We start from the raw sequence: 14,403 nt of genomic DNA, 5'->3' as shown, positions 1-14,403 counted from the left end.
CACTAGCTTCTAGAACTCTCGTCCCCTTGGAACGAGCCCAAACAAAACTCATCTCCAATACGGAAAAACGTGCAGTAAAAATAAACTGTGATCCATGGCAATGCATTGGCTAAACGCAAAACATTTTGACTGCCCACCCTTGAGACAATCAGCAACCAGGTTGTCCTCACCACGGACATGTCTGATTTCAAGAGGCAACTCCTGCAATATCCGTAGTAACTTTCCACCTCACTGTGGAGCTTCTCTCTCTTTTCAGGGTTCACTAGATAGGCATGTTGTTGGATCGGGACCCAGTCCCCAATGTCATGCTCTAGTACATTTGGTTTGGCACATGTGAGAATTAACCCTGATATTCTAAAAACAGGGCAACAATGTCAATATAATTGTACCCAAAAAATTATTAGTTGGTTGCATGAATAATTTTCATTACTAAATGTTATATGAAATATTTGATTGCATAGTATTATTTTCAACGTCTTTTCAATTACATTTTGCTAGGTGGGATAGCCCCAATATCAAAACACAGTTTTAACGTGTCCAAATCAATAACCAATATGCAGAAACAGTTTGGGATAAATTGAAAACCTAACATGTGGTATATACACAAACATCTGCCACAATAGTCTTTTTAAAAACAAGCACCTTATAAACTGCATAAGCACCAGAAACACTGTTGTTTTGACAAGTAGCAATAAATCACTGATATCGATTAGGGGGGAAATCAGGTTGTACTTGCTGTTGAAACTAACACAACTAAAAAAACACATGGAAATGGGAGATATCTTTTACCTCACTGGTTAGAGGACAACCTGCAGAAGACAGTCAGCTACATTTTGGAGTGATGCATTTAAATGTAGGGGTCGCTAACTCATCGATATTATGTTGAAATCAGTTGATTCTGGATAGAGGACAACTCTTTTTTTGTTGGTCACTTTGTGTTAAATCACATAAATAGTACTCTTTCAATTCAGAGCCTGGATTTTCCCCCAATGAGCCTAATATCCATATCATGTTGAAACCAATTGATAAGGGGGCAAACGTTTAGGGTTCTACATTGTGACATTCTGACTGACTGACTGCAGAGTATATTAATATACTATATATTAAAACATTCTACATTGAGACATTAAAATACTCCTACTACAATGTTAAAACATTCTACATTGTGACATTAAGTAATTGATATCATGAAACAACTCCTTCATATATCAATTTTCTGATATTTGATCAGAGATCTTTTATCAGAGTATCTCTTGTCACATTGATCACAGCTATGAGGTTTCTCTCCTGTGTGTGTTCTATGGTGTATAGTTAGATAGCTAGAAGTAGAAAAACTCTTCCCACATTGATCACAGCTATAAGATTTCTCTCCTGTGTGTGCTCTCTGGTGTATAGTTAGATAGCTAGAAGTAGAAAAACTCTTCCCACATTGATCACAGCACGGATTCTCTCCTGTGTGTGTTCTATGGTGTATAGTTAGATAGCTAGCAGAAGAAAAACTCTTTCCACATTGATCACAGCTATATAGTTTCTCTCCTGTGTGTGTTCTATGGTGTATAGTTAGATAGCTAGCAGAATAAAAACTCTTCCCACATTGACCACAGCTATAAGGTTTCTCTCCTGTGTGTATTCTCTTGTGCACTGTCAGATGGCCAGATCGAACAAAACTCTTCCCACATTGATCACAGATAAACGGTTTCTCTCCTGTGTGTATTCTCTGGTGCACTGTCAGAGAGCTAGATTGACTAAAACTCTTCCCACATTGATTACAGCTATAAGATTTCTCTCCTGTGTGTGTTCTATGGTGTGTAGTTAGGCGGCTAGATTTAACAAAACTCTTCCCACATTGATCACAGCTATAAGGTTTCTCTCCTGTGTGAATTCTTTGATGTATTTTAAGGTGTGATGAGTAGTTGAATCTTTTCCCACAGTCAGAGCAGCAGTGAGATTTCTTTCCTGTGGGTCTCTGCTGGTGTTTCTTGAGGAGTTCTGATCGGGAGAGACTTCTCTCTGCCTCGTCAGCATCATGATGTTGTTGAGGCGCCCCAGAGGATCCACGATAGTCACGTCTTTCTCCTGTGTGAACCACAAAGTCAGACAGATGGTTAAAGGTCCACAACAGCAGAAATCCACTGTTTATTTGAGGTAAAAGGTGATGCCCAGAGCATACCCATGAAGTTGTACAACAATTGACGTCTGTTAAATTTGAAAATTAAGCCAGTCAAGACAGCAACAATAGTCAGATTTAGTCTTGTTTTCACATTTAGTAGTAACATCGATGATTGCAGGCTACAAACACGTTTTTCAAGTTGTTGAAATCCTAAGCAGTGTGCCATATGACTTTTGGTCTCCAATATAGGCCCCTTTCTGTGTTTGCTAAAATTGCGGCACGAGGGCGATGCACACGCAATTTGGTTGCAGAAACTCCTCCCTGCTAATAAGGAAACCACTAGTTATGGATGTAGTATATCTGCTAATGAGGAAACCACTAGTTATGGATGTAGTATATCTGGTAATGAGGAAACCACTAGTTATGGATGTAGTATATCTGGTAATGAGGAAACCACTAGTTATGGATGTAGTATATCTGCTAATGAGGAAACCACTAGTTATGGATGTAGTATATCTGGTAATGAGGAAACCACTAGTTATGGATGTAGTATATCTGGTCATGAGGAAACCACTAGTTATGGATGTAGTATATCTGGTAATGAGGAAACCACTAGTTATGGATGTAGTGTATCTGGTAATGAGGAAACCACTAGTTATGGATGTAGTATATCTGGTAATGAGGAAACCACTAGTTGTGGATGTAGTATATCTGGTAATGAGGAAACCACTAGTTATAGATGTAGTATATCTGGTCATGAGGAAACCACTAGCTATGGATGTAGTATATCTGCTAATGATGAAACCACTAGCTATGGATGTAGTATATCTGGTAATGAGGAAACCACTAGTTATGGATGTAGTATATCTGGTAATGAGGAAACCACTAGTTATGGATGTAGTATATCTGGTAATGAAGAAACCACTAGTTATGGATGTAGTATATCTGGTAATGAGGAAACCACTAGTTATGGATGTAGTATATCTGGTAATGAGGAAACCACTAGTTATGGATGTAGTATATCTGGTAATGAGGAAACCACTAGTTAAGGATGTAGTATATCTGGTAATGAGGAAACCACTAGTTATGGATGTAGTATATCTGGTAATGAGGAAACCACTAGTTATGGATGTAGTATATCTGGTAATGAGGACACCACTAGTTATGGATGTAGTATATCTGCCTTGAGCAAAAATGGTGAGCAAAGATTTTAGTTTTTCACAATGTATTCTGAATGTGAATGGGGGAAACTCAGGGGAGTAACCTCCATTTCCAGGTTGCTTATGAGTACATTTCACACTACTTTGGATTATAATTGTAAGGCTCGTTTGAATGTCCTGAGTAATGTTTGCTACAGTATTAAGAATTGTTTTATATAGAATTATTGAAGAACCGCAGTATCTATTTGGGTGTTGTCAATAAAGTTAAGATTTTATTTTAAATGTTTTTTTATTTTTTATTTCACCTTTATTTAACACAGTGTGCAAAGAAGGGCCAGATGTATACAGAATGGTGTGGTCTGCGTAGAGGTGGATCAAGGAATCAACCGCAGCAAGAGCAACATCATTGGTATATACAGAGAAAAGAGTCGGTCCGAGAATGGAACCCTGTGGTACCCCATAGAGACTGCCAGAGCTACAGACAACAGGCCCTCCGATTTGACACACTGAACTCTGTCTGAGAAGTCGTGGGTGAACAAGGCGAGTCAGTCATTTGAGAAACAAAGGCTGTTAATTCTGCCGATAAGAATATGGTGATTGACAGAGTCGAAAAGCCTTGGTCAGGTTGATGAAGACGGCTGCACAGTACTGTCTTTTATCGATGGTGGTTATGATATCGTTTTGTACCTTGAGCGAGGCTGAGGTGCACCCGTGACCAGCTCGGAAACGGGATTACACAGCGGAGAAGGTACGGTGGGATTCGAAATGGTCAGTGATCTGTTTGTCAACTTGGCTGTCGAAGACTTTGAAAAGGCAGTGCAGGATGGATATAGGTCTGTAACAGTTTGGGTCTAGGGTGTCACCCCTTTTGAAGAGGGGGCTTTCCAATCGTTAGGAATCTCGGACGATACTAAAGAGAGGTTGAACAGACTAGTAATAGGGGTTGCCACAATGGCGGCGGATCATCATCACAGCCAGGAGGAAAGCATGGCCAGCCATAGAGAAATGCTTATTGAAATTCTCGATTATCGTGGATTTATCGGTGGTGACAGTGTTTCCTAGCCTCAGTGCAGTGGGCAGCTGAGATTAGGTGCTCTTATTCTCCATGGACTTTACAGTGTCCCACAACTTTTTGGAGTTAGAGCTACAAGATGCAAATTTCTGTTCGAAAAAGCTTGCATTTGCTTTCCTAACTGACTGTGTGTATTGGTTCCTGACTTCTCTGAAAAGTTGCATATCGCGGGGACTATTCGATGCTAGTGCAGTACGCCACAGGATGTTTCTGTGCTGGTCGAGGGCAGTAAGGTCTGGAGTGAACCAAGGGCTATATCTGTTCTTAGTTCTACATTTCTTGCTTATTTAAGATGGTGAGGAATTTACTTTTAAAGAACAACCAGGCATCCTCTACCGACGGGAGGATACCAGGATACCTGGGCCAGGTCGATTAGAAAGGCCTGCTTGCAGAAGTGTTTTAGGGAGCGTTTGACAGTGATGAGGGGTGATCGTTTGATCGTTATCTAACTTCTCTAGGATAGGGGCCAGCAATTTCACGTTTGGATGAAAAGCATACCCAAATTCAACTGCCAGTTACTCATCCCCAGAAGATAAGATATGCATATTATTAGTAGATTTGGATAGAAAACACTCAGAAGTTTCTAAAAATGTTTGAATCATGTCTGTGTGTATAACAGAACTTATTTAGCAGGCGAAACCCCGAGAACTATACAGGCCATCTATGCAGTAGATTGCAACTCCTCCCCCTTTGGTAGTTCTATCTTGACGGAAAATGTTGTATATGGGGATAGAAATTTCCAAATTTTTGGTGGCCTTCCTAAGCCAGGATTCAGACACAGCAAGGACATCAAGGTTGGCGGAGTGTGCTAAAGCAGTGAGAAAAACAAACTTAGGGAGGAGGCTTCTGATGTTAACATGCATGAAACCAAGACTTTTACGGTTACAGAAGTCAACAATTGAGAGTGCCTGGGGACACACAAGGCCTGGGTTAACCTCTACATCACCCGAGGAACAGAGGAGTAGGATGAGGGTACGGCTAAAGGCTATCAGAACTGGTCATCTAGTGCGGTGTGAACAGAGAATAAAAGGAGCATAATGTAATGTACAGACAGGGTTTGGTAGGGTGCGGGTACAGTGGAGGTAAACCTAGGCATTGAGTGACGATAAGAGAGGTTGGATCTCTGGAGGCACCAGTTATGCTAGGTGAGGTCACCGCATGTGTGGGAAGTGGGACAAAAGAGTTCTCTGAGGCATGTTGAGTGGGACTAGGGGCTCCGCAGTAAAACAAAACAATGATAACTACCCTAAACAACAGTATACAAGGCATATTGACATTAGAGAGACATAAAGCGAGGCATAAAGCAATCACAGGTGTTGATTGGGAGAGCTAGCTAAGACAACAGTTAATCAGCTAAGACAACAAAAACACGTAAAATGGCGATGAATGGGCTGAGAGAGTCAGTTAATTACACACAGGGCCTGAGTTCGAGGCTGGGGCCAACAGAAACAAAATAAACAAAATGGAGAACCGTGATTAATGAACAGTCCGGCAGGCATCAGCTATGTAGCCAAGTGATCATAGGGTCCAGTGAACAGCAATATATGAACCAGGGAAGCCGCTAGGTAGTCATTACTATGCTAGCCGGGAGCCGCGCCTGGCTCGAGGCTAACTGGTGCTAGCTTCGGGACAAGGGTGTTAGCCACTGTAGCCAATCCGGTGCAAAGGTCCAGAACTTACGGCAGGAATCCGGTGATGTAGAGGCTTCTAGTCGTCTTAGTGAAGAGTCTGGGAGACATCAGCTGTGTAGCCGAGTGATCATAGGGTCCACTGAGCAGGCCGGGAGATGGGCCTGGCTCAAGGATAGCTTAGGGGCTGGGCCACTCGGCGGCAGCTAGCTAGCTGCGATTATCCGGTGTAATGGTCCAGAGCTTACGGCAGGAATACGGTGATGTAGTGGAGAAAAACAGTCCGATATGCTCAGGGTTGATATCGCGCTGTGCAGACTGGCAGGTACTATCCAGGCTAAAAGCGGCTGGTGTCTGAGCTAAAAAGGTAAAGGCCTTTAGCAGTGGCTAACAATGACTAAATATCTAGTAGCTAATTAGCTGGTTAGCTTCTGATGGCTAGCTGCTGATGGAGGTTCTAGCTATAAGGTCTAAAAAAAAAAAAAAAATGCTGATCCGTATCATAATGGGTGAGGCTGGTTGCCGGAAGGTATATTTAATTTAAAAATGGAAAAAGATTAAAATATATTGCAATATATACAAAAAGACGAAAAATACATACCATTTACAACAAACAGGTCTTAATGCTACACCATCTTGGATTACAAGATGACTCAGTTAAAACCATTGGATTTAGCAAACTCTGAAATTATTTAGTATTTCTGTGCCCATGAAAACTGTTGCTTTTCAGAATACAAAAAAACTGTCCTACAGCAAGATCCAGTATTTCAGTTGAAGTTCATCATATGACAACCTTAACGCTATGACTATAACTACTGTTCCCTGAAGGAGGGAAACTAGGTACAACATACTATTAAATCCACGCCTCGCTGGAAGCACCACCGTCCACAGGTGATGAGAGTGAGGCTTGGATTTATTCCTTAAAATGTAATGCCGCTCTTCACCAACCCAGGAAAGGGGGGGGACAAACAGGTGTTGAACCTCGATTCCCTCCTTAAGGGAAGAGTAATTATAATCAAAGTTACACTCCCTTTCAGTCATTCAACTTCGGTACAACATACTACGGGGAAATACAATCATTCCCGATGCCGACCCCTACGGATACTAAATGAAACAGCCCATGGCAGACCACCCAGACTTCACCCTACAATATGCGCCAGTTTTGTCAGTTTATTTGTTGTCTTTTGTTTGAAACACTCCTGTCAATGTTGAGTAAGGACACACACACCTGATTACACATATAGTAGTAGGACTAGTCTACCTGGCCGGCACACAAATGTAGGCCTATAAATGTGCCCATTTGGGGATGTCTGATAGTATTTCACATTGTCTTAACGCTGCACCACTAATGAGTTGTGGAGCTTCTCAAAGTAACTTTTTCCTCACCTCCAAACAGCAAGCAAACAAAATCTAATCAAAATCAATTAAAAATGACAATAGTTCCTCAAAGTAAAACAGCAAGTAAAAATCACAATCAAATGCAAAAAAATCAAAATCAATTGTGAATGACAATAGTTCCTCAAAGTATTTTCGTAAAATATTTCCAGCTCTCACCCTTTCGATAACCACTCAGCATTAAAGGGAAAAACGTAATTCTATGATCCAGTGGAAATGTCATAAAATACCTGATTACTTCTTATCCTTTGCACAAATAGCCTATAGCTGTGTCTGTCCAGAACTCACTGGAGCAGGAAACTGAGGGCCTAGAATATTTTATATAATGTTGCTAGCTTGCTATCCGAGTTTCCTGACCCAGTTGATAGTTGAAACAATGTTTCAAGTTTGTAGTAGACAGGCCATGTGCAGCCAATGTGATTTCTAGGATATTTATTTTTATCAGGATATTTTCTACCTGCAGAATGCAATGTTTTTATTTGTTGGCTTTATGTCGGCTATCTTTACATAGTTGGCATCTAGAATTCATCATGATGTCACAATGGCAATAACAGTTACTTTTAGATTTGTATAATTTTCATTTAGATAGAATGTAGATTAATCACAGACAATAATTTTGAGATACTATTATAAATTAAATGAAACTGTTCCAGTAAAATGTGCATATGAAAATCATAACTGGCACGCAGATTGGTAGAAATGGTCAGATAAATTACTAGTCTATTAGTCTATCTATCTGTAGTCTATTAGTCTATTACTGCAAACCTCAGGAGCAAAACGGCAGAATTTACGAAGTCCAGCAGCGGAGGGGGGACTCCCTCTGGTCGGGTTGTGTTGACGACCGGCTCCCTCTGGTCAGGTTGTGTTGACGACCGGCTCCCTCTGGTCAGGTTGTGTTGACGACCGGCTCCCTCTGGTCAGGTTGTGTTGACGACCGGCTCCCTCTGGTCAGGTTGTGTTGACGGCCGGCTCCCTCTCGTCAGGTTATGTTGACGACCGTCTCCCTCTGGTCGGGTTATGTTGAGGACCGGCTCCCTCTGGTCGGGTTATGTTGACGACCGGCTCCCTCTGGTCGGGTTATGTTGACGACCGGCTCCCTGTGGTCGGGTTATGTTGACGACCGGCTCCCTGTGGTCAGGTTATGTTGACGACCGGCTCCCTCTGGTCAGGTTATGTTGACGACCGGCTCCCTCTGGTCAGGTTATGTTGACGACCGGCTCCCTCTGGTCAGGTTATGTTGACGACCGGCTCCCTCTGGTCAGGTTATGTTGACGACCGGCTCCCTCTGGTCAGGTTATGTTGACGACCGGCTCCCTCTGGTCAGGTTATGTTGACGACCGGCTCCCTCTGGTCAGGTTATGTTGACGACCGGCTCCCTCTGGTCAGGTTATGTTGATGACCGGCTCCCTGTAGTCAGGTTATGTTGGCGAGCGGCTCCCTCTAGTTATGACTTCGAGTCATTTGTGTGTCTTAATTATTTAATCAAACAGAATGCTTAAAGCATCATACAAGTTCAGTACATACAGATTTTATAAAAACACATGGGGCGATTGGTAGAAAGAACAGATGACTCTTGGTTGACCAAGATGTCTTTTAGTTGGGGACAGCACTAGAACATGATTTTGGGGATCCGAGGTGGCGCAGCGGACAGTTCATGTCAGTGCTTGAGGCGTCACTACAGACACCCTGGATCAAATCCAGGCTGTATCACAACCGGCCGTGATTGGGAGTCCCATAGGGCGGCGCACAATTGGCCCAGCACCGTCCAGTGTAGGCAGTCATTGTAAATAAGAATTTGTTCTTAACTGACTTGCCTAGTTAAATAAAGGTTACATTTAAATAAATAAATAGTGTTTCTTGACAAACCATTTTTTACAAATCTGTCAAGGCACCAACTTTGAGAAGGGTTTAAAACAAAGGTTTCAAACCAATTCATGAATGTAATTGCATCTAGGTATGTCTTGCCATTAATGTAAAGGCATGAAAAAAAATTGGCTGAATATTATACAATGACTTAACAGCTCTAATCATTAGCCTCCACAGGAAATCTACACTGGCAATTCTAGAATATACTATATAGCCTAGAAACCTGGTTAAACTATCACTATGACATCATGGATGAATTCTAGAATATACTATATATCCTAGAAACCTGGTTAAACTATCATTATGACATCATGGATGAATACTAGAATATACTATATATCCTAGAAACCTGGTAAAACTATCATTATGATATCATGGATGGCCAGTACTTGTATTCATAGTGTAGTGAATTCAGGGGGTTGCCCTGAGCTGAACTCAAACCTGGGTCTAGTGACCGTCAAGCCAACACCTTATAACTGTTACGCCAAGATGTCTGAACTTCTTGACGAGATCGCTAGGTGTTGGGTTACGGTTGCTACAATAGCTTTCTCAATGAATTTGAGAGTGGTTACATTTCTCCAGCCCCCATCCCTCAGCTGTTTACCAAACCAAGTCTCTTGGCAGCCATTTTGTTGCTGTTTAAATCCTAGGTTGTCCCTTTAAAAAAGCCACACATCAATCAACCAATCTGAAGTTGAAACAATAACAAAGCAGTCATTCCACCACTGTTTTGGTAATAAGATGATGATGGGCCTGGAGACACTTAAGTACTCTCAAATTCATAGACAGACCTATGGATGAAAGGACTGACCATCCATGATATCAACATTATAGTTTTAACAATGTTGAGGCTGTTGATTTACATTGTTTCTAAACATTGGAGTAAAAAAAGCTTATTTTTGGGTTCTGATGGGGAACAACAGTTGAACTAAGCTCATGATGCATGTGTTATATTCTCCAAGAATCAATGGTTATTACAGATTTCCCTTTTAACACCAAACATCAGTTCAACAACTGCAGAGTTTGTACCTCTGTATTTAAGACAGTACTTACCAGTGGTAATCACGGCCCGGTTTCTCAAAACCATCTTATGGCTAAGTTCATCTTTAGAACCACTGGATGCCTTAAATTGCGTTTGGGAAATCGGGCCCAGATATTCAGTTTCTTCCTCCTCTTCTTCCGATGAGACCGTAAACTCCCCATCCTCCGCTTTCACTTCAAAAACTGAATCGTCCTCATCTTTTACTGTAACACCCTCCTCCTCTTTCACTGTAACGTCTTTCTCTTCTTCTTTCCCTGTAACAACCTCACCCTCTACTTGTTTTTGTATTGTAACATCCTTCTCTTCCTCCTCCTCTTTGATGAGAGCTTCTTTCTCCGTCCAACAGACCGTCTCTTCTTCAGCAGGAAGAGAGTAATTTAGTGAACTCATGGTCGGAGATGTTAGCTAGCTAGGCTAATGCTAACTTAACCAGCCCGCTAGCTGAATAATAACAACAGCACCGTAAATATGAAATTAAATAGGATAACTAACCAACTAGACGACAGACAAGGGTTTAAAATACAGTGGCTAATATACACTAAAGCGTCTAAAGAGCTTTATGGGTTCGCCTACTTTGGCTAGCAAGCTACCGAGGTGGCGGACTAACTGTTGCTGCTGCTGAAAGAAGCGTTCCGTCCACTAGATTATACGTCACACTAACAGCATTGCGTTCCGTCCACTAGATTATACGTCACACTAAACGCATTGCCTTAAAATCGCACACCGCCATCTGCTGACTGGAGTGGGTAACGCTCAGTCTGAACCTCTGACTGCGATGGAGATGTGCGACTTTAAGACAATGACGCTAGTGTGACGTAAAATATATATTATAATGTTCAGACAAAAAGTTAGTGTAGGAAGCATGAGTTTTTACTCACCAGTGTAACAATACAGTGTGGTTAAAGACTTAGTAACTTAGTTGTGTTCACGATCTGGTTCCCTATACGCACAACCAGTTTTGTTTTTGAATTATCACATATGTATTCATTTTTTATTTTTATTTATTTATTTCACCTTTATTTAACCAGGTAGGCAAATTGAGAACACGTTCTCATTTACAATTGCGACCTGGCCAAGATAAAGCAAAGCAGTTCGATACATACAACAACACATAGTTACACATGGAGTAAAACAAACATACAGTCAATAATACAGTGAAAATAAGTTTATATACAATATGATCAAGTGAGGTGAGATAAGGGAGGTGAAGGCAAACAAGATATATATATAAATAAATAAATAAATATATATAAAAAGGCCATGGTGGCGAAGTAAATACAATATAGCAAGTAAAAAAAATAACACTGGAATGGTTGGTTTGTTATTTGTTATTTCGGGATTCTGGGTAATCCACAGCAGATTTATAGAGAATTGCTCTTCGTGAGTTCAAAATTGAATAGTCCCGGGATAGAAATATATAAAGTTGACATTACATCATAAAATCCATCTTTTAAATCATACATTAGCAATTTATGTTTTAGTAACTACTGTTGTTGGTTTGGCGTCAAATAAGCCTCTCTTTATATGTTATTTGCCAAATCTCAGTTTTCCATGTGGGTTTTATGCTAAGGTTCCCTCTTTCAAATTGGTAAATGCATCTTCTTTAGGAGTGCTATTTTTACCCTGGCGACTACTGATCGTTCATTCAGACTGTGTGTCTCATCAATGCAGGTCATTTATGACAAATGTATAAAGTATATGTTTTATAAACTCATGAACTTCAGACAGTTTATTAGCCCGGTTTTGTTAGTTTAGGTGTATTATACTTCCTCGCCTGTAGAGGGGGACATTGAGTCATTTTTCAGGTTAATTTGATATATTTTGATACTAAAATGGATGACAGTTTATTCTGATGTAGTGAATATGAGACACATGGAAACAATTGATTCATTTATAATAGTAAATTAGGAATTAGTAGGAATGGTTAAATCCACTATACGATCACAATGACTTTGATAGACATTTCAATAGTTTTTTTGTTAGTATATTATAGGGCAGATTAATGTAGAATTGCTGTGGGAGTGCTATTTATATCCCGTCACTACTGATCATTCATCCATACTGTGTGTGTCCCATCATTGCAGCTTTGGAAATAAATGAACTATCCATCCATTGCTCCTTCCTGTGTTGACTCACTGACTTGAGAGACCAGGAAGGTCATACTAGCTCGATAGGTTGATATCTAGCTCAAGCTTCACCTCATGCTTTTCATTAACTGTGTGGTTGTGTTATCTAGTGGGAACCCGTTAGCACGGTGGGCTCTGGTGCCTTCTTGCGGTGGGCTCAAAATGACAGAGGAAATCAACCTGCTTGTTCCTTTTTGTATTGTCAACTTTTCGATGGGGATGTTATGTTTGATACCGGAGGTACGAGAACTTGAAAGCATTAAACTTCAAAGCAGTGTGCTGATGCCTGTATCACTTTATCAGCAGCACGTGATCAATGACGTCTGAAGATTCGTTTCATCGAACAACCACCTGATTGGTTTGGTTTGGTTCGACACTGCAGGCGACTGACTGATCTACAAATCACTATACGTCATAAATAACTACTCATTATTATTTAAGCAGTGTGTTACTTTATCAGCATTGATCAATGACTTCTGAAGGTTAATTTTCTCCCATCATTCTGTTTGTCTCTGATCTTTTGATCTGCAAACACGTTTAGGTTTTGTTAGTTTGGTTCTAAATGGTCTCGGTGCTGGTTGGCTACGCTGGTTAGGCTAATAGCTAGTTGGCTAAATAGCTAACGTTAGCTGGTTGGCTACGCTGGTTAGGCTAATAGCTAGTTGGCTAAATAGCTAACGTTAGCTGGTTGGCTACGCTGGTTAGGCTAATAGCTAGTTGGCTAAATAGCTAACGTTAGCTGGTTGGCTACGCTGGTTAGGCTAATAGCTAGTTGGCTAAATAGCTAACGTTAGCTTGGTTGGCTACGCTGGTTAGGCTAATAGCTAGTTGGCTAAATAGCTAACGTTAGCTGGCAGGCTAAGATAACTGCATATAGCTAATGTTAGCTGACTGGCTAAGATAACTGCATAAAGCTAACGTTAGCTGGCTGGCTAAGATAACTGCATATGGCTAACGTTAGCTGGCTAAGATAACTGCATATAGCTAATGTTAGCTGGCTGGCGCAGATAACTGCAAAAAGCTAATGTTAGCTGGCTGGCTAAGATAACTGCATATAGCTAACATTAGCTGGCTGGCTAAGATAACTACATATAGCTAACGTTAGCTGGCTGGCTAAGATAACTGCATATAGCTTATGTTAGCTGGCTGGCTAAGATAACTGCATATAGCTAATGTTAGCTGGCTGGCTAAGATAACTGCATATAGCTAATGTTAGCTGGCTGGCTAAGATAACTGCATATAGCTAATGTTAGCTGGCTGGCTAAGATAACTGCATAAAGCTAACGTTAGCTGGCTGGCTAAGATAACTGCATATGGCTAATGTTAGCTGGCTAAGATAACTGCATAAAGCTAACGTTAGCTGGCTGGCTAAGATAACTGCATATGGCTAACGTTAGCTGGCTAAGACAACTGCATATAGCTAACGTTAGCTGGCTGGTGTAAGAAATTGTAATAGAGACTGGAAACTAGTAATAACTACATTTCAACATAAGCCATATTTTATACAAAAATACACATACTCCTCATTTCTCTTGGACATATGCTGGACTTATTAAGACACCAACTACAGACACACATAATTCCCCTCCCCCATAATACACTAAAGTATACAAAGATAATAATAGACCCAGACAAAATAACCACGACTATCGTCCCCAAACACAAATTCAACGAATATTTAGATCAGAGAATGAAAGACAGAGCAGGCGGGAGATTACACTACAAACCCGTTAAAAGAATTTGGGAAGAAGTGAGGCTGAGATGAACGCAAGCAGGTTTCCTTAGTGGAGTCGCCCCATCAAAAGGGTAACTCCTCATTATGGAGAAAGAATTGGAGGAAGCAGTGAAGCAAGGGATAGAATGTGAAGTTGAGAAGAATAAGAGTCACTTATTTAAAAAGGCAGGAACAAAGCAAAGGAAAAAGGCAGAGGCTGAGATGAAAATAGGATTATGGGCGATTGAGGAAATTAGGAAAGCTCTCCCTTACAGGAAACCTGATACGAT

General features: G+C 40.9%; 1 protein-coding gene across 2 annotated transcripts in view; it reads right to left on the bottom strand.

Annotated features, from left to right (window-relative positions):
* Window positions 1-523: 523 nt before the first annotated feature.
* LOC129844855 (zinc finger protein 664-like) overlaps window positions 524-14,403 on the bottom strand; it is a 168,618-nt gene continuing 154,738 nt past the window's right edge. Inside the window, exons 1-2 of one of the 2 annotated variants that reach the window (XM_055913012.1) lie at window positions 10,285-10,957; window positions 524-2,076 (exon numbers count right to left, since the gene is read on the bottom strand). In XM_055913012.1, the coding sequence (XP_055768987.1) occupies window positions 1,202-2,076; window positions 10,285-10,663 (1,254 nt within the window). In that variant the 5' untranslated portion in view covers window positions 10,664-10,957 and the 3' untranslated portion in view covers window positions 524-1,201. Of the gene's footprint in view, window positions 2,077-10,284; window positions 10,958-14,403 lie in introns of those variants that run through there. The other variant, XM_055913011.1, reaches the window with a different exon arrangement.

Source organism: Salvelinus fontinalis, unplaced genomic scaffold, assembly GCF_029448725.1.
Source record: "Salvelinus fontinalis isolate EN_2023a unplaced genomic scaffold, ASM2944872v1 scaffold_0241, whole genome shotgun sequence".
Classification (NCBI taxonomy): Eukaryota; Metazoa; Chordata; class Actinopteri; order Salmoniformes; family Salmonidae; genus Salvelinus; species Salvelinus fontinalis.
This window is presented reverse-complemented; position numbering and strand designations above follow the sequence as displayed.